The sequence below is a fragment of the Anticarsia gemmatalis genome, chromosome 16 (assembly GCF_050436995.1).
Source record: "Anticarsia gemmatalis isolate Benzon Research Colony breed Stoneville strain chromosome 16, ilAntGemm2 primary, whole genome shotgun sequence".
In the NCBI taxonomy this organism is placed as follows: Eukaryota; Metazoa; Arthropoda; class Insecta; order Lepidoptera; family Erebidae; genus Anticarsia; species Anticarsia gemmatalis.
The window spans coordinates 4,740,390-4,762,391 of NC_134760.1; the positions used below are offsets into that span (position 1 = coordinate 4,740,390).

The following is a 22,002-nucleotide window of genomic DNA, read 5'->3' on the forward strand; positions in this document are numbered from 1 at the left end:
TATTATTTATGCTTAAAACATGGAACCGTAAAACATGAACAAATAAATAGCAGACTAGTAATATATTGGCACCTTAGAAACGATCACTACACTAAACGAGGTTTTTTGGGATTCCACGAAATAAAAGAAAATAATCAGTCCAAATAATTTATTTCAATTGTCATAGTCACAATATAGATTTTTTTGTTTATTGGAATGGTGAATGAGTGTTACAAACATAGTACGTAATGATGAATTTTGGCACTTCTGGTTATTAATTCATCAAAATATATCTTGAGATTCAAACCTTACACACAAATAAATGCTTTCTCGATGAACACAACATCATATTATGGTGTATTATATGGACGATTCTTCACATAACAACTTATGTACAATAATTACAATAATCGTCTACATGACTAAAATACTGGGCCGCGGCGGACGGAACCGGTGCCGGCGACTGTTCCGTGCGCCACGGCGCTCCGTCACTCAGTGATAAACATACAATACAGTGTTCGCTCAAACATAACCCCCACTTCTATGTTAACTGATTAGTTTATTGTATATTTATACAACTGTGATGTACTGTGTATAATTTAGGTAAATAAATAAACTTGCAAAATTTCTACTACTATTATAAATTTACATTTCTCATTTTATTTAACATAGTGATATGATCTTAAATTTATTATTTATTTATCAAATAAATAGTGGAAAGCGAAACAAGTAAAATCACTAACCAATTTAAAATATATCCAGAGGTGTACATAAATAATTCGGCATCGAGAGGAATGATCTCGGCCCTTCTTCAATATAAATCAAATTTAAAATGTGTTAATAATAATATGCCAATCGTGTATATTTACAGTACGACATATTTAACAGTCGCGTAAATAATTTCGTTGTTAGGGCCCGATGTATTAGGAAATTCTATATTATAATTATAAATAAATTGTAAAGGAATGAAAATTGCCAAAAAATCCGCGTAGCTACCGTTTTAAATACTCTATGTATGAGAAAATCATAGTAAAGGCAATTCCGTCAAGCCTTTTCAATATACACTAAAATATTATAATTATTTCATTAACTCCTATCAATAACGCCATGATTTGAAACATCATAAAAATAATTAAGGCAACAGTTGCTTTAAAAATATAGACATATTGTTACATCGACAGTGTTAACAAGTTATTAGTAAATATTGTCGATGTAACAATGATGTGAGTGAAACAGTTCCCTTAGCTACATATAATAATCTCACACGTGAAGTGATCGCACGCCACGTACGCCACGCACGCCACGCACGACGAGCACGTGTACGAGGTGCACACTTGCACAGCCACACGACACTGACAACTCTCGCAACAACATTATCTCATCTAGACCTAGATACCACATACAACGTATGAAAATATTCTCCCGTGAGTCAATGGCCGCAGAATCCTAACACTTTGTAGAACAAGAGAATTATAACAAAATTTTATAAACTTACATTATCGGATCATCTGTGGCAACTCGAAGGCAGTTTCACAATGGGTTTGACACTAATGTGCCTCTAGCTTCACTAATCGATCGATGATAAAAAGTCAAAGGTAGGTATTAAACCCTATTCTTAAGTGGCAAAGATTAGCACCGCGAGCATAAAACCATTCTATACAAATTTGACTTACATGAATACAACGAGATAGTTAAGAACGAGTCAATATGTGGTCGAATCGTAAGAAATGCACTTACAGGAATGAAATATACACTTCACAGAAAAAATAGTACAATATTATGATAGAGAAATGGTAGAATAATGTTGTATACGTATTGGAAATATAACAATAACATTAACAATGTTTAGAGGAAGTATCGTTCAGTAAAGAGACACAAACAGTTAACAATTTCAACTACTTACTCTTACTGGTCATGGAATGGAGTATTTCTGTAAAGACCTCGAATTAATACAAACAATGATTGTTAAAGTTTTGAGTATCCGATGTCTCTACCAATCGCTCGTTCATATATTAAACGCCAGTCGTAACGTTTTAACACATATCTATACAAAACACTCTATAGCTGCTCAAGATTAGCAACAGAATCGTGATTAGAAATTAGTAATTATATCATATAAAATTTTAATAAATATCTCTCGCAATTACATAGTTCCTATTCGAACAAGAAACAATGTCAAATAAAGCATACTCTAAACACATTTGACGCAATACTAAATTGAGCAACGTTTACAGGGAATACAACAAATTACAGCATTCATAACGTATTGTCAACAGTTCTCAGGACCTCGTGTGTCGATACATTAAATCTAATCGATATAAAATTTCAGATATAGGAATAAGGAATAAAATCTGATATCTAACGAGAGGGGAAGACTGGTATGGTCAATTGTTGTCATTCCTGAAATGAGAGAAAATCTACGTTAATATTTTGACTTAACGAAAAGCGCAGCTGCAGAGAAGGATATCCATTTTAGGATCGGTTTGTGAAAGCGATTAGAAATAAAACGCCTAAACCGTACAATAAAAACCATCACAATAAGCTTGTTACATTTCAAATAAAAAAATACCGACCAATGGACGCGGAAGCCGATTTACTAACGAGTAAAATAATATATTCAAAAAAATCGTTGTAGGTAAGGCATGTACCTGCGGTGCGTGCGATCACTAGCTGTGCTGGTCGCGGGCGGCGCGGCGCGCCTGCCACTTGAAGTCGACCTGCATGAGCCACTGCTGGCCGCGCGACCGGTTGCACGGCCGCAGCACCGGCTTCCACACGTCCGCCGACTCCGGCTTGTCCAGGCACATGCGCGTGTTCGTGTGCTTTATTGTTCGCCACTGGAATAACAAACGGAAAATATTTATATAGTGTTGTTTATTATTGTTAGTGTAGTATTGTTTATAGTTTATTCGAATAATTACTTGTTTTGTTGAATATCTGGGACGAAAAGATCTTGACATTACAAAATTCAGCAATTCAGGTTGCCCAGAAGGTGACTACGAGAAGAGGTTGGGGAAGAAGCGAGCGCCAGATTTGGTGGATCTGGCGGTAAAATCCGGCCCACCTGCTGTTAGTTTGCAAACAATTTATTGTTATATTACCTTAGTGTCATATGTCCACTCCTGGTTGCCACGCATGCCGTGACAACGTATAAGTTTGATGGGACCGCGTGGATTCGCGGCGTCCAAGCAGTTGTCGTCAGACATTATTTGCTTTCGTTTGGTATACGCGAACACCTGGAAAATTTAATTATTTTTTGTTTACATTTGACAAACGACAATCGGCTTCTGCGTTGCCAGCTCAATCTATAACTAAAATTATTAGGTACCTGCTTTTCCAACATCAGTTAACTTTACTTAGGGAATTACTGACATTGTGACAGTTTTTCAATATCAATAAACAGTTATTTGACAAGAAAAATCAACAAGAATTTTTTTTTTAAAAATCGGGACGTTTCATATTTATTTATTAATAATGAAAATTGCGACCTTTTTGCATTGAATCTGGCAACACGAACTTAAAAATAATATTGTAAGTAATTAAGTTAAGTAATGTTTTCTGATCAGTAGCTAGTTGTAAGCGTATGTGATCTGACATCGTATCTACCACTGAGTCAAAGCTTAGTTTTAGCACGAAATAAGTTTCACATTAATGTTGAAGGTTTATTTAACTAGCAACACTGACATAGTTACGTCAATACCTATACGAAAAGTTACACAAAACTTTGGTAAAACATTTTTTATCCAAATGTTAATCACTTGATGCGAACTGGGAACAATAGTATCGAATGTTCGTGGTAGCATACTTTAGCGTACATAGTTTATTTCAGTAGACATGAAGTATGGCAACCGTTAGGTGGAGGAGCATAACTCGTATTGTAGTTATGTAAAGTTTGCTTGCGTCCGTGTTTGTAAGACATGTCGTGTAGTGACATACAACACTGAAATACATACTTGGTAAAAATTGGGGGCCCGAACACGACGCATTTTTGATTTCGACTTTGACTTTTTGAACATTCTGGACTATTATAACAATGTTATTAACGTTTAAACTTAAATATTCACCTTTATTATTCAATAAAACTTCTAAATAAATTAAGTAGGATGAAGCTTTCAAAGCGGATTCAACAGATGCTTACGATATATTCTTCTTATGAGGTGGCTATACTCAAAAATACAAATCATTATACAAAATTATATTATTAGAAAATTATTGCATAATAAAATATGACATAAAAGGCCTACTTCAACATGTGCAATATAATACTATACCTTTTTTTACTAAATAGACTATAATATGTATAATGAATTGAAAGCTGACTAACATTGGTCAGAAACAGGCCGTTCATCTAGTATTAAATTATATTAAATGTAAAATAAACATATAAAGCATATTTTACCTGGTTGCCTCCCATTCCATGGCAGTATCCCATGCCGAGCGCCTGACCGGCCTTGCCGCCGAGCGTGTCCAAACAATTGGACGTCTCCGCGTTACGAATCTAAAAACATATAATATTTGATATCAAACAAAACGCAGCTGCACACACACTTTATATTACACTATTTACTTCTTATTATACGTAATACGGTGATAAATATTAATTTTGATAACCTCTATTGTTGTTGTAAAATACATTTGGTGATCATTGACTATAAATGACGTATGCGCTGCTTGTTTCGTATTAAAATATGTTGCTAGGTTTTCTTTAAATAAAATACGGAAAGGCGTTCGGTCCTAGATGTCTTCTTTTCATGTTTTACAATTTCTTAACAGTAATGGGGACTCGCTTTCATGATTTAGAAAGCATGTTTTCTTACATTCGTTCTAATCTCAGAATCAAACATTTACAACTACACTAATGAGGTATTCCAATCATCTTACGGACAACATAATTTGTTTAGGTCACTAGTATTAATTAACAAAATAATTGTTACCTCTCCCAAATAATAATAGTCGAGTGGCATCTGACTCTCAGGATAGATGTTCTCAAGATACCATCGGAAACTCTTGCACTTGAGCCGCTCCCTGAGCGCGCGACGTTCGCTGACGTCACCAACGGGCACGTTCAACGCACCTGCTCCGTACATCACACGTTAGAACGACATCATACGCTATGACGTCACTACACATCATGCCTTTGTCATTGAAAAACGCCATTATGAAAATTGGACATCACATTTTAATTTAACGGATTTTGGGCAATAGAGTGTAGCTGTCGGTTAGTCCGTCAAATAATGAATAATGATTTTTACTATGAAAGCCAATATGTAAATACTTATTAATTTGACCAATACTATGTTAGTTATAAAGCATGATCACTTTGTACCCAATACAGATGATTTGTAAACAAAAGCGGACTGTGTTAATGAGGGGTTAATTCTGTTATAAGTTATCATGTCAAATACATGCCAAATACAATACATTGGAAATATCTGTAGAACTGTATGAGTCATTATTAGCTTTATGTTCTAGAATATTTAAATTGCTTTTAGTCCAAATATTTATATAATGATTTATGAAATAAAATCGTGTTTATTACGTGACTATTCTGAACATGGAACCCGTTGATCCACGGATATTTCCTTTAACACTTATTTACGTTTTACCGTATAAATAAATGTTGTCACAAATATATAGGGTTAATTTACATAAATAAATTATCTAATAATGCAATTACCATGCTATATAGTGAATAATACTTGCATAATTATGATTCACAGTGAGTCATTAACCCTACATATCATTGCACTACGAACACAATTGTTAGATACGAAAAAGAAATAGTAAATAGTTTTTCGTTGATTTCTTTGTTCTGATTGTTATCGTAGGTTTTATATTGCCTATTGAAATAAAATGCTTATCGCTTAGCCCACCTGTTCTGAATTTAGTCAACCGAGAAAAATAGAATTAGTTTGGTGTAAATAATGTAAAACTTAAAGGCTTTCGAGTGTTTTGCATAAGAATTTGGAATGATAAGTATCGGTGATGGTAACATCATGTTGGTTGTCCGTTCAATAAACAGTTTACAGTTACATATTTATTAGGTTTATTGACCATGTTTTTACATGTTTTATGGATAAATTCATGGTAAATTATAATGAATAAAATGTACCTAGCATAACAATTCCTGGTAAGTTTTATGAATGACTGTTTTAAAGAAAACAAACACAATTTATGGAACTTGAGCGTCTAAGCGTGTGACTAAATTCAGAAAAGACATGCAAAACAAAGCGTAAACCATATACCGGGATTAATATTGTAGTAGAAATGCTTCCAGTCATCGAGCCAGACTTCGGCGAGGCGCGCATTGTTGTGGTTGACGACGCGGCCGGTGCCCCCCGGGAACGAGTAGGGGGTCGTCTTGCGGAACACGTGGCCCACGTGCGAGCACGGAGCGATCTCCAGCCGACCGCCGCACATCCACACCTGGCCCGCGCCACCGTCTTATATACCCAAGCGAAACGTAGCCAGGAAGGGTACCAGTTGGAGGTTTTTACTCGTAGGCAAGTTATGTATTGGTCAGTTTTCTTTTATGTTATTCGGACTCAAGTGTCATCCTAGATTCCCATTAGTATATCACTATAGGGAGAGCCAAACAGCTTGCCAATTCGTGCCTTGATTGAGCAAAACTAATGGACTTTTTAATTACGAATTCTTACAATATTTCATGATATGCGTTCATTCGAAACTAATCTTGTATAAATGAGTTTTAGGCAACTCAATCACGTTACCGTTAAATTAATAATAATAATTGGCGTTTCACAGCACAAGGCTGATTAAACCAATTATTAGTATTGACTTTGACACAGACTAGAATAAATCATAACGGCATCTCCTGGCACTTAAAATTGACGATAAATTACATTCAACGTCTTGTATAATAAAAACATAATACCCATATACATAAGGCATTATAATTTTTATTTAAGGCATATTTCAGTATTCATATATTTTCCGTTAATGTCTTAATTTCTTCACTAAGTTAATTGCTGTAAGATCAGTCAAACATCTTTCCGAAATACCTTCAAATTACGATTCGAAGAATTACTATGAGTCAGAATCATCTTTGTCTTTAAACCCACTGGCCAGCTGTATCCTACCAACCTCTGTGCCGTACATAATATTGACAGTATATGTTCCATGTTATTCTAGAAGATAAAGTATGTCATCGCTAATCAGTACAATAGATACATCTTTGTTATCATAAGTCTATTTATAAACTGGAAAGTGAGTTTGTTTGATCAGTCTGAATTGCATATTGAATGACTCAATTTGTATACGTAATTGTATTAAGAACTATGACAGACGAATTTCTGCCCGCGTTTCATCTGCGTGGTTTAGTGACTGAGGGCAGAATCTCCATATAAACATTGACCCCCTCTAATCAATCCTCTAATCAATACAATTATTTCGCGATAAAAAGTAGCCTATGTTCTTTTTCAGGGTCAACTCTGTCTATGTACTATTGTGAAAGCGTAACCGACAGACAGGCAGACCGAGTTACATTCGCATTTATAATATTATATAGTAGAGACTATTGCCAGACAACTCCAGATGATATTTGAAGAAAGAAAACTGACCAATTTGAAATCTCAAATATAAAGAGTTTTGGCTTTCCTTCCTGACTGCTTTTCTTGCACTTTCCATTTCACAAATAAGGTTGCTATCACATTGCCCTCAAAGGAACAAATTAAGCGATGTAATATGCTTGTATACTCAGTTGTTACACATAAATTAATTGAATACTTTAGTGAATAGCACCCTGTTAGTGTAAAATGAAGTTTAAACAGTCGCAGGCAATAAACCGTCATTAAACATTTAACTACTGAATAAAGTTATTTATAGCATTTGGTACCTTTTATGATATAATAAAGTAATATTGCTTGGAACTGTTTATGTTCAATATGGGTTAGAATGAAATGGATTTCCTTATGTTAGAACAATTTAGTAATGTGAATCTGGATGATTTTTTATAACAAATTTGTGTGTTCATATCTAGAGTCAAGTTGGCATATTAACCTAGATATCAAAGCATGACGTTGTATGAGAGTTTTTTATACCACCATAAAATTCGTACGTGACCCGCAGCGATCGCCATAATTATGAATTGTTATAGCGATTGCGACAGACGTGTGACGTCATAGAATTTAATATTAAATCCCAAACCGCGAATATAATAGATATGAACATAAGTAACAGCAAAACGGAATCAAATTCAGTGTTACTATTAAAACAAATACATAAAAGCACCAATTACTTATTTAATCAGCTGTAACAAGTGACTGGTGACAATATTTATTAAGTCGATAAACTGTCCTTGTAATAGAATTATACCTAGATTTTTTCTTATATTGTATTCTCAAGATAAAACATAAATATTGTATAAATCATAACGGCGCATTAGTACTACAACAACCTCCCCAAGGTAAACGTGTAAAATTCGTTAATTCAGTCCGACTGGTCTAGTAACAAAAAAACAAATCAATTTTAAGGATTGGAAAGCTGCCTTCCTTACATCCTGTATAACCCGCATTTCAACGAAGAGAAAAACTGTATATTAAAAGGCATTACTGTCAATCAAATAACTCGATTAAACACAGAAATCGACGCATGTTCTTATGTCTATACTTATTTCGAGAACACTGTAGCTCCTTGATTGATTTTCGATTCGTCAAGATGCGTATCGTATATTATTTCAAACCTACAAAGTGAACGCAGCATCTTTTGTTTTGTGTTCCCCATTCTTTATAGCATGTAGTTACAACAGCTATACAAACAGTTTATTATAAATAATAAACTAATGAGTGTTTGTTATATATTTTCTGTTGTGTCGGCCCATTGTGTGAGATACAGTCATCTGTCCGACTAATCTAATGAGAACATTAGTCATTGGACGTCTAGATTAAACTAGATAGCCGTTATAATTAAATCATAGATCATGGGCATTGTCCGAGTTGCTATGTTGTAATTAATATGACTGGACTAAAAAATGGTTGATGTTGTTATGAGATAGTTTATATTGTTAGCTCGAGGATATTGCTAGTAGCGAGCGTATTATGACCAAAAATATGAACAAATTAATAATCAAAGCAAGGGTTCCGGACCGCACTCTTAAATAAAGTATTGTACTCCAAATCATATAGGCGTACTCTATGATTTATAATAAAGCTAATAAAGCAATCAAATTTTTACACACTTTTTTGTACTTTTTTATTATAGATACTTAAATGATTCTCTATTTTATAAGTCCGTTCTTTTTATTTACCTCCCCTTAAATCGCTATCTTGTCAAATAAAAGTGGGCAGCCCAAATCAAAGCTCCATTAAGTTACATTATTTCCTGAAATAAGCCCATAAGTCATTCTAATTTTGTTCCTATTATCAAAAGAGATGTTTCACAACGTCCACGAAAGATAGATAATTTACCACAAATCCCAATAAGAACAAACATATAGCAACACTACATAGACTTAACACACTTGAGAATACAAGACAGAGTAATACAAATACACGCAAAGAATCTCTTTAAAGACGTAATTGTTCCAGTCACTTGAAACAGTTATAGTTAATACCATTAGTCGACACATAACATATAAACAAACACATAATAATATAAGAACCGTGGAACAGGAACCGCGATATGTTATTTATGTTAATCTATTTCCTTCATATTTATTGATAGACGACTATTACACATAATTCTATTAAGCCATGATATTATAGACTAGTTGCGGCAAATGATACACATATATATTTAAATATATATTTTTTTGTATAATAAATGGACAATATATTTTGCGTATTTGGTATAATCAGACTCATACCTGTTCTATTAGGCAGTAAATTAATTATTTCCAGCTGTTTTTGCAAAGAATAAATGTATTTTAGAAACTAAATGCTTCTAATTCTAAAGGAAAGTTGTTAATTATGGTACTACCTAGTATAATAAAATGTTTTGAACACTAAATTTATATCATTTACCACAACTGTTTTCCTGAAAGGATTGCTGTGGTTAATTCTAATATCGATAGTTGACAAATATCTCAATTGTTACTCATTGCTTCTGCATATAGAAGAAGCAGAAAATAAAACAGTTAGAAAATAATAAATAAAAATAGTAAACAGCGAACAGAAATAAACAAGGCTTATCAGGATTAAATGAACACAAATATACCATTGCCTAAGAACACATAAGTTTGCCAGAAGCATAAAAATGAGTATATTTTTTACTATAACACGATCAAGAATAAAAACGAAACGTAAATTAGATGTTAAAGAGAGGAAAAACACATAGATTGTAAAAAAGCGGTGAAGCAACATGAATGAAAATAATAATGGTCATGCCATACATGGATGCAGCTGCAATGGGGTTAATGAGAAAGGCTTTACTGAGTTATCCAAATGTTAATGATGTTCGACACTTTTTACTTGTTAGTCTTATATCCCAAGCCACAACAAAACTTTATTTTCGTACCTACACTTCTATCATTTTGCTATCAACGGAACTATTAAACGTACAACTTAAACGCACCCTTTAACAGATAAGCATGAGTCATTAAGAATTACTTTAAGAATAATCAATGTTCGAGTGTTCCAACTTACACATAAATCAGATAATCGTCTTAAAATGTTAGTACTCCACACTATAAAAAGTTTCAAGAGCAACACGAAAATAAAACAGGAAGCAATTAAGAGCAAAATGTTAGAAATGTGGGCACATAGTTCGAGAATCGAACCTGGATTCATGGCGTAATAGAACTCTCCCCACTCGTCCATCCAGACTTCGGCGACGCGGGCGGCGTTGTGGAGGACGACGTTTTGTACTCCGCCGGGGAACGAGTACGGCGACTTGTCGCGGAACACGTGGCCCACGTGCGAGCACGGCACGATCTCCAGCCGACCGCCGCACTGCCATACCTTCACGCATCCCCATAACATATTTATTACAACCCCATGTCGGCTAACATTGTACCTATCTGATGATATTTTGGTAGAGCTCATCTATTAGGCAATGCAAATTATTACCATTAATAGGTTTAGGGTGATCAATTAGACCCGTTTATTGTAATAAAATTACGGACACAAATATTGTCGTAAAAGATCTTCCACTAGCAACCTGTTTGCTAATACGTTCTATTTGTTAAAACTGGCCATATTAAGTACTACGCTCATCCCTTGTAATTTTCAATATAAAGTTCTTATTCGCGTCGAGCTAAGCGCCAGTTACCCCTAGACCGTCGGTCGGTACGTTAATCTAGAATTTACCCTGAAGCTCATCTCGAGGTTCTCTCCTCCCCAGATGTCCATGCCCTGGTCGTAGGAGCCGATCTGGTAGAAGTAGTCCTTGTCTATCGCGAACAGTCCTCCGGCCATCGTGGGTGTTCGTAGTGGCGCGGTGCGGTCGCCACCACGGCGTTCCATTTCTCGCTCTGGTACTCTGTACCTGATAAGGAACACAGGTATTTAACTGTTACAGTAGGTTAAAAAATGGTATAATGGTATATATTTCTGTGTAATATTTGAGGAAAATTTGTATAGCAATTCATGTTTTTGCTTAATGTTGAGTAATACATTATAATGAGAAAAAAAATGGTATTAGAAGATATCCATTCTCCGACCGTTTGAGTTAATCCGTGTTTTACAATCGGATCGAAATAAATAGGATAATATAACGAGATAATATAGTCCTAGAGATGTTAAGTCTACTAGATTGTAATGTTGACGTCAGTTTCATGCAAGACTTGCACAATAGGAACGCGGCTTAACATAACATCTGACTACATGGCATCCGCCCGCATGAAGCGTCAAACTGTATATTCTATCGTAAACATTACATCAGCGAGCTATTGTGGACCATTAAACAGTGAAAGTCCCGTCAAAATCCACTGCGGTTATTGTATGACGCGAAAACAAACATTCGAGCTAAAAATTCTAAACAACGATAAATATGTTTAAAAATGTCGGTTTGACTCCATAGTGCTCTGCAAAATTATGACATCGACTGCTTATCTATTTAAAACCCTATACAGGTATATAATTTTCCGTTTGAGACTGCGGGAAGTCCATCTGCGAGGCTAAAAAACAGTTATTTATCACGTTTCCCTACAATAAAATAGTTTGGTAATACTAATCTTAAGCTAAAGTTATAGCACGCTTGCCAGACACCTAAAAACGCCAACCTTTCTAATAGAATGGAACAATCAAGAGGCATAAATAATTGCTTTATCAACGTGTAGTGAATAGAATTGCCAATCAATCGATTATACGTCACTTTGATTTACATACGATCTACAGAGAAAATGAGAAAGAAACGAAAATATTACGTTGGAGAATAAATTTGTAATTAGCAGTGCTGTTTTATAATTAAATTAGTAAAGGCATATAATCGGCATGCACAATTTCTCTAGGTTATAGTTATTATTCCTATGTTTTCTAAAATAAAGTAGGCTAGCCACATAGGCTCGTGGGTCAATGATGTTCAAAATTCATGATGTTTTATACCTCGCGCCGCACACAAGGCTTTCTACTAAGTTGTCCATAAAATAATATCATATCGCTAAAACAACATAGATTTAAACAACAACATCTGTGAAACAATTGAATACAATCGGATAAAAGTTTTCAAAGCCGCGACAAACACGATTACGGGACTTCAACTGTCACCCATTTCCAACGTCCAATATTGTTTAAATATCCATTCACGCTACGAGTACATTATTGAAGAAATAGACCAACATCGTGCTAATCAGTTAATGAGGCTTCAAGTAGGCAAATCAGGCCATTGAAAATCTAATTACTATTCACGTTATACGGGGTGTTTCCATAGTGCAACAGTTCCAAAACAATGAGACGAGGCCAGGTTACGCAATCAAAATAATCTTTAATAACAATAGCATAACGTATGACCGTGTCGATTGCATGCTTCACGATACTATGTTAGAATTTGCTAGCACTGAACCGGCTGATTGAGTTCCATGCAATAACTTGTTATAAATATTAACATTTCACGGCTCGTTTTTGTCGACGACAACGGCGTGTGCGAAATGTTTGGATACACTATTTGCACTATACATGTTTTTTTACGAACTCACCGATTTTAAAACTACCTATTCTACTAGTAGAATTTTACGATATTCCTACTTAACACTGGATACTTATATTTATAGGTATCATCTAAAACTCAACAGATGTAGGTATAGAATGTAAGAGAAAATAAGTTTGTGACGAAAAAAATCATTAAAATGTTGTCTTCGATCCCTCCATCAGGTATATAACGTTTACTCAGTATGTATCCCAGAAGAAAATTTAGAATACAATTTTCATTTGCCAACTGTCTGGGTCCCCCAATAACATTTGCATAGTCCAACAGGTGTTGGTGACCCTTCAGAGGTCACGACCTTAAGTTACGAAAGTTATTTTTGATATACGATAAGCCGCATTTATTAATGGTAAAGCATCGTCACAAAGAAACTGCATTTCTGCACATAATAATACGATATAACGAGCGACATATGTACTTTATCGTAATTATGTATGCATAGTTATTTAAATAAAAGTTGTTTTCATTACAATTAAGTGTGTAACTTTTGCATACTACAAACAATTAATTGTTAATGAACATATATGCGGAGAAACAGTAACATGCTATAAATAGATCTTGTGTATCGATATCATACATAAAGTTAATGAATAATATCGAGTCTGTAACCTTTGACTCGAGGTGAGCCTGCGGTTCCTTGTATACAAGGCGACTCCTTCACCAGAAATAATATAATAACTGTGTGTCATGTAGAGCTTTAGTACAAATCACAGATACAGATTACTCTCACTCCCACACTCTCTGAGGAAGAAAAAATCGGACACGACGGGGTTCGAAACACATGGCGAGATGATCAGTTTTCAAAAACACGTGCAGCCTTTCTTTTGTGTCATCAGGGAACAATTTCTCACAAACTAAATCACAGATTTCACCTCCAGTCGAATAAATTGTTTATGGTTGTATAAAAATATTTGCTACTACTAATATTATGAAATTGATTAGGTCCCTAACTTATCCCTCTACAAGGCTTATATTCCAGCCACGCTGAATTGGTCGCGTGCGTCAGTATGTCAAATCTGCCATGCTCGTCAGTATCGCTCTGCGGTGTCCCATAGGACATCGTATAATATTCGTACGTTCCCAACCTCAAGAAAGAAAGTTAGCCCAAAAGGAATATCAGAAATTGTACTCACCACCTAAAGTTAAGTTTCCAATTGAATCCACCCCACGTCATATCCGAAGCTTGTATGTATTCAAACGTGGTATCGGATATAACGTCAATGATGGGGCACACCACCGTCGTCCGGTCCTCCACTATCCGCGCCAACAGGGGCTCCAGCCAACCCTCTAGAAATATAAAACATACTTGCAATATTGTACTCATATTCATACATTTTTGATAGCCTCTGTATTCTAAGGGGCTGCGAATTCAGTCTATTACAAGATTGTATTTCATACACATCTGCCAACAATTTCAGGTACAAAAGGCGTGATTAATAAATAGATACATAAAATGGGGTATTCCGGTTTTTTTAAATAAATATCTAAATAGTAAGTATTAACAAATGAAATATTTCGTTCGATCTCAAAGCCAGATTAGTTCAAGTTGTTCGTAAACCTTTTCTAAATGGCTCGCATCGAATGGACATTGTAAACAGTAAATGCTATGCACTGTTGTGTAAAGTTAACATTTACACAAATAATATTAAAGTACCGAAAGAATTTGGAAAGTGTGCTCGCGTTGAAGTACGGTCATCTTAGCAATATAAGCATTGATATAATACCATAGTTAGGGTGTTTAGATAACTGTTTGTTACTCTATCTCGCCGAAACTACTGAACGGTAGCGCTACCATGAGTTGGTAACTATAGTCTCCCGGAGACACTGTAGTTCTCGTAAAACTCGAACAGCGCCTCTAGCGGATAGTTAAGGTACCAAAATTGCTACCATGGGTCACCATATTTAATTACGTGTAGTTAAATTAAACAACAGTGAATGTAGATTGGCTTTGTCGTTCATTCTTTCCCTATTTGAGCCCACTGTTGTAGTTGCGTTCTCACGTTAACTACTCTAGTTTTTAACTACGCCAACTCATGGTAGGGCTACGGATTTTGATGCAATTTGCTATACCGACGAGTTATAATCTGTATTTATACATAGGATACGTTTGATCGCGAAAAAATATTTTAACGCGGACGAAGTCATGGGCAGAAACCAGTAATTTGTAACAAAGAATCCCAGTAGCCCTTTGACATATCCACTAATGGGGTGATACTAAGAATTCTATTCCAGTGGGAGTACAGTCACAGTTAAAATTAAACTAGTTCCTGTTGGTGCAAATAGACTAAAGGAGCTGTTGACATGACATCCACTGCACATTTAAATGCGTGAAACAAGAGTTAAAAACATTCCCTTAGTTTAGAATACGAGATTGTAGTGTCTATTTTATTGCTTTGATAGTATACACTAGTAACGTTTTATTGTCTTTAGTACTTTCTTACTAGACGCGAATGTTTTTGTTAACTCGGGAAGTAAAACTTATGTAGATAAGATCAAGTAGCATTTACGGTACTTATTTATTCAGTAAGTAAAACCTCCACAATAGATAAAAATGACCTGTGTCAATTTCTGAAACTATTTTAAAAAGAATTAAACCATAATGTAAGAAATGAATTAGAAATTATCTGAATCAATAATTTGAATAATTGAAATGTGGATGAAATTTCAATTTCGGCTTCAGGTACAAGAAGTAAGAGTGAAAAGTAATAAAATATCTAGAGCTATATCACTTCCTATATCGTCTATCGCAAAGTATATTATGTAGTAGCAAAGACGTTTACATAGGTACTTTACTTAAGATATAGTAGCAAGAAACTTGAGTACGGCGCGTGGGCGACTAAATACTCAACAAGTTACTGTTTGATGAATCAATGTAATTTAATCCAAGCCCTAAATTTATAACAGAATAAGTATCTCGATATAGAAGCCAAATATGTACTAGAGAAACAATGTCTAATCTAATTAGAGACTGGCCGAAAAACATCTAAATAGCTATCCGACAAACCAATATCGATCAGTGAGAAACGCTCATTCGGAATTCAAACATTTGCACATGGCCAATAAACTAGGTGAGAGATATTAAAAAGCACAATAAAACTAAATTGATAGACAAATAAAATTTCAAACGCTTGATCAGTTTTCGTTCTAGATTCATCTAGAAGGAAGTTATGACGTAGATTTAAATATGGTGTGTGTGCCGCTAACGGGGTTGCGTCATGCATGCATGAATTTTGAATCGATAGTGTATCGAGCATAACGTTATTTGCATTCATATCTGTGGAGAATAGAAATATCGTGCATCTGAAACTATTGTTGTGTATGTTTACAGGGAAAAAACATAAGTATTTATGTCTAGAAACAATGCAATCATAATATTATGTTATTGTTACTTCTTAACAATACTTAGTATATTAGAAAGTTCAGATGAATGTTAGTCATTAGTCAATCACGCTGCAACGCATCAACGAGTCTGTATCAATATTTACGCAGTGAAGCAAACTATGTTTGAATGAAAACTGAATAACCGATCCTTTTAGGTTCCCTATAATTCTATTATAAGATGCCTACGTGAGTAATGATTTAGATAACATCAAATAGTGGGCATTTCCAAATACAGTAATGACTAATCTGAAATTAGAATAACAAAAACGCATTGCGTGTCAGCTATTAACATTTCTGCATAAAATGTATAATAGCCAGCCAGTAGAGGCAAACGGGTGAATTAATGTGCACTTGGCTGTTAACCTGTTTTTTTTTCTTAAGTAAAAGGCATCTAGGCAGTACAACTGCAGTGTGTTGCATTGTGTAACAAACGTACCTAATACGGCCTAAAATAAATATTGCAATATTTTCTTAAAACAAACTGTAAACATTACCGTTTATATTTGCACGCTAAAATTCTTAAACAACCGTGTCTGTGTAAACTCGTAAGAAATATACTTTAACGTGAGTGTTAGAACTAAATGCAATTTTATCGTACAGAATACAATCCTTTGGGAGTTCTACTAGGTGTAGAGCAATTACTATACATTTTTAATTAAAATGTAACGGAAAAACTAATCACAAGTGCAGATATCTACACAAAGATAATATGTGACTCTTATCACGTCAAATTATATTACACGTAGTAGTTTTACCGTTGTGCAAGTGATAATAAGTATTGCAAATAAGTGTTAAACATTACATTACCTGTGCATTCGCAGTGAGCATCTAGGAAAGTGATGACGTCACCCTTGACGTGCTTGGCGCCAAGTAGACGAGCGCGGATGAGACCGGATCTGTTCTCGGTGCGGAACAAATGTGTCGGCACTGGCAGTGTCTTGATGTACTCTTCGAGCTTGTGCCCCAGGTGTTCTGGTTGACGAAAAAAAAAAGAAATATAAATAACGGCTATGATTTTTCAATATGCTTGACAAAATATCTTGCATCTCGCGCTAAATCTTAGTCAGAAAAGTGTTAACGTAATCCTTAAGGGAGCTAGCTATTGGCATCTTTTACTTTACATGATACATGAATGTGCTGAGTGGTAGAATAATGTACTTTGATAGTATATTAATTATCGGAGTATTACAAAACCTGTAGCCACCTTCTGTCAAGGTTTAAGGGGCAAAATTACCCAAATAAATGTATAATTCGTACTTCATTGATTTGTATACCTTATTCAATGACCTACCCAAGGTAAGGTAACAACTAAAGGCAGTGACCCATCTACGTAGACCGGTCTGTATACAATACATTATTCAATATGACCTTGGTTTCGTCCAAGATCATGTGGAGACTGACACGTCTATAAGCTGTTTGAGGCTTTGTGGTATTTCTCTATCGGTATAGACGACTCTACTACAACCACACGCTGTCAATCTATTACAGTGAGAGAAAAATGTGGTTACCACTTTGGTTAAAGTCCATTTGCACGTAACAAAACCACATGGTATATTTTTCCTTACAATTTCCTCCTGTCCGTCCGTCCTGCTATTTTGGTGCAACTGCAAATTTTATCAAATCTAGTATTCAGCAGTCTCTTTGTTGGCCTATCTTTAGTACCGAAGGAATAGCTCATCCTATGCATAGCGCTGCATCTATACGTATTATTACCGCGAATTTTTACTAACGTATAAGTTTCCACACGATTTTCCTTTCACAATCGAAGACCGGTTGCCGTTCAATGTTATTGGTACAGCATTGATTAAAACAATTATATTATGAATACTTTTACATTCGGTAAAGTTTGATACATATTGAATCCGAGAAGAAATAATAAGATAAAGATTCAATGGACAATGGTATTTAGTAAAATATTTTTGTTATTTTGTACTGTCTCGTGCCTGTGTTCAAAATGAGTTGTATGTATACATTATAACAATCAGATTCACAACACTATGCCTGTTTAAGGGTCAGTCAAGGCGAACGTGGGTTTTATTCATTCATGATTGTAATCTACATAATTTATATTCGATATTGTGCATGGAACAGTGGTACTCCAGCCATCTTGCGCTCGAATAAACCATTACTACTGTTACTTAGGCATTTTTTATCTAGGTTTTATTCGTTTAGCGTAAGAATTCATTAAATAAACTTCCGCCGCAATATCTCTTTTTCACGTTAAAAAGATAAACTTTACAAAATATGTATTAAAGAGATTAGATCTGTATCACGCATTATAAATCTGTAATTACTGGAAGTGATTTATCGGCTGTGAACACAAACAATCTGATTGTGATATATAATGAAAAACATAAGATAGCTAGAAAAGAAATGAAATATTTTTTATTTTGTTTTAAAGAAAAAAAAATAATAACGGATATACACATATATGAAGTAGTTAGGTAAAGCAAAACGATCACTAGCTGTTGAATCTTGATAAAAGTATGGTACTCACCCTTTTCACTGGCATCGTCGACAAGTATGATTTCTTTGAGAAGTGGCCGCGGCGACCGGTTGATCGTACTCCATATGGTACGTATGAGAGTCGTCCACGCTTCATTGTGGAATACTATCACTACACTCGTCGTAGGCAATAGTTTTGGATATGGTTTGTCTTTGCACCTGGTGAAAAACAGTTTTATTTAATACTAGCTTTTCCCGCGACTTCGTCCACCATCTTAATTTTCCTATCATGAGTCATTTTCCCGGGGTAAAAAGTAGACTATGTCCTTTCTCGGGTATCAAAATATCTCCAAACCAAATTACATGCAAATTGGTTCAGTAGTTTAGGCGTGATTGAGTAACAGACAGACAGACAGACGGAGTTACTTTCGCATTTATAATATTAGTATGGATTCTAGAGTATATTATGCAATCTGGAGTTACACAATCCTAGCGGGTTGACCAGAGGGGTGACAATAATGGTTAAAACAGTCTCTTCCGTTTCGTAGAGCCACTACTCGCAATTGAACCCTAGGTCAGGTGTTAAAAGAATCTAAAAGGCTATAATAACACTCAATCTATTCGTGACGACGTAATCCTAGGAAATTTTCGCCTGATGGGCAACCTTAGATACATAGTCAACAAACGAATGAAAAGTATGCGGATCTGTCAATTTATATAAAAATAATATGCGGTCTGGCAAATGGTGGTATTGATGGTCGAAAAAAAGGTTCAAATATTTTAGATGAATCGCAGCGGTTACTTAACGGAGAGGGACAATAGGTCGCTGTGGTCAGTCTATAAAACGTGACAACGTTTGGTGCTATGTCACGCATTCTGCAATTCAACAATTACTCGAAAATATTACCATGGAACTAATCGTGAAGAAATCTTGATATGATTATATTCGCATGACAAACCTTGACATGCAAAATGAGCGTTAATGAATGTTCCCACAAGTTTTAATTATAACCATACTAAAGCCTATACACACTACACGTAAATATAGTCATTTATCACTCGAGAAACATCCAGATCTTTTAATCCCGTAGTCTGGGAAGCTTTTTGCTGAGCACGAAGCAGCGCAAAGCTATTATGTGTTCTGAGAAAGATGTGTAAAGAACAAGTACGGGAACTTACAAGTCGTTCTTCATTCCGAACAAATAGTGTTGTTCGAATATATTCGTTTTACAACGAAAATAATATCGCTCGAAATCATTATACCTAAGTGCTATTAAAAAAATCATTAAACACTCGTAAATTATAATTAACGACTAACTTCAATCGTTTGATGGTCATAAAGTCTGAAGTATGACGTAGCATCCGTAAATGTAATTCGTGCTAAACCTTTTTCTGTAATTTTAACCCATGAAAATAGATTATTTTTGTCGTAAGTCTATGACAAGTTATCAATTCCTTCAAACGTATATTAAATATTATTAGCCGTATATTCGGTGACATCAAACTTCGAAGGCGTTGATGTACCGTTATTGAGGGACAAACACCTATCAATTGGATTCGTATTTGCAATGATCACATGGTACAATCACTACAATTCAAACTAGCTTTTTTATTCTACATTCAGACAAATCTCTAGAGTTTTCGAATCGCATCTGGCCTGTTTAAAGTATTTAAATTTATATTAACTTGCCTACACACAGTTTCTCAGTGTTTATTAGTAAGGGAGTACATGTATACAAATGCATAATATAATCAGTTTCCGTCTGGCGAGCCACCGTGTATACCTCAGACATCTTTAAATCATCGCGTGTGTATCATCGCCCCTCACTTCCCAAGGTCGGCATTAGCAAACTCCATTGATTACAAATAGCAACACGGCGACGCATCGTCTGATGAGTTACGTCAAAGTTGCTAACCTCTATATTGGCTAACTTGTGACATTTCTCCACACTTTGACATTTAGTATGTCCCTAATCGTAGCTCATTATAATATTTAATCCATTAAGCACCCAAGAAGGGTTATTGATATTCATATGAGAACAGCTGATTTTCTGAGTTTGCTCATATCTCGTGAGTTAGAGACGAATATCATAACTTTAAAGGCGTCAAAACAGGTTTACCAGGAAAGTAAGGCATTACAATATGTGCTACACGTCGTTGTACATAACGTCGATATTGAGCTATAAACGTAGATTAAATAACACGGTAGTTAAATAAATTGTACAACGGTGCGGTGTGGTGTGGTGTGTGACTAATATCTGTATCAAACATTTGTAGCGCTTTCTACCTCACAAAAGATGTAAAATTAAGACAGTATATCATCACTCAAATGTTATTAATAGCATTCGCATGCAAATTTATAGTGACTTGATAGCATACGAGGATACGAGTATAGCGACTTCGTAATTATTTATTTTCTGATTGTGTGCACGTTCGCGCATTTACTAGACATTTATGACTGATCTAATATCACTTTGAATACAAATTGAGTATAATAGATATTATATCAACACCGGCAATGTTGCCGTAGTAAGTATAGGCAGGTATTTTTCACGAAAGTAAGCGTTTGTAGTGCTGATAAACGTTTGTATGGTGTGGTATAACAAAGTCGCACCTCTAACTACTTGGTATCGGCGCGGCTTGTTATTTTCGCGGAAAGTCTATCAAATACTGTTAATTTTTGAGAACTACTAAGAGCTCTACCCGTGAACTGAAGAGGAAATTAATTTAAATATTATACAGTTATGTCATCGAAGTTTACAAGAGAATACAAAGTGAATAAGATCATTCTCGGAATGTCAAAGGGCGTTTGGTGTTGAGAATTCCCTGTAAATGTATACCTTTCTTGATTAAGTCTCTGTTATTGTTGTCTTATTTGTGCTATGTTAGTAACTATTACAGTTACTGAAAGTGTGGGCTGAAGCTTACATTAGACAGTTATCAAACAAGTATGGGGAAGGGCTGGAATAAACGTAGACGCGTATTTACGCATGACACTGGGAAAAACTAAGCAGATACCGGATAACCTTAGCCCAAAAAATCGGCCAACTCATAACTTATTATGTACCTAATACATGCTGTATTTTGTATGATGTATAA

General features: G+C 35.1%; 1 protein-coding gene across 4 annotated transcripts in view; it reads right to left on the reverse strand.

Moving 5' to 3' along the window:
• Positions 1-133: 133 nt before the first annotated feature.
• Positions 134-22,002, reverse strand: part of Pgant5 (polypeptide N-acetylgalactosaminyltransferase 5) — a 30,353-nt gene continuing 8,484 nt past the window's right edge. Inside the window, exons 5-15 of one of the 4 annotated variants that reach the window (XM_076124115.1) lie at positions 18,956-19,122; positions 17,266-17,430; positions 14,211-14,364; positions 11,244-11,421; positions 6,225-6,405; positions 4,914-5,053; positions 4,379-4,477; positions 3,933-4,001; positions 3,081-3,215; positions 2,628-2,816; positions 134-2,379 (exon numbers count right to left, since the gene is read on the reverse strand). In XM_076124115.1, coding sequence (XP_075980230.1) covers positions 2,646-2,816; positions 3,081-3,215; positions 3,933-4,001; positions 4,379-4,477; positions 4,914-5,053; positions 6,225-6,405; positions 11,244-11,421; positions 14,211-14,364; positions 17,266-17,430; positions 18,956-19,122 — 1,459 coding nt within the window. In that variant the 3' untranslated portion in view covers positions 134-2,379; positions 2,628-2,645. Of the gene's footprint in view, positions 2,380-2,627; positions 2,817-3,080; positions 3,216-3,932; positions 4,002-4,378; positions 4,478-4,913; positions 5,054-6,224; positions 6,406-10,714; positions 10,896-11,243; positions 11,422-14,210; positions 14,365-17,265; positions 17,431-18,955; positions 19,123-22,002 lie in introns of all 4 variants that reach the window. The other 3 variants (XM_076124113.1, XM_076124117.1, XM_076124116.1) reach the window with 3 other exon arrangements.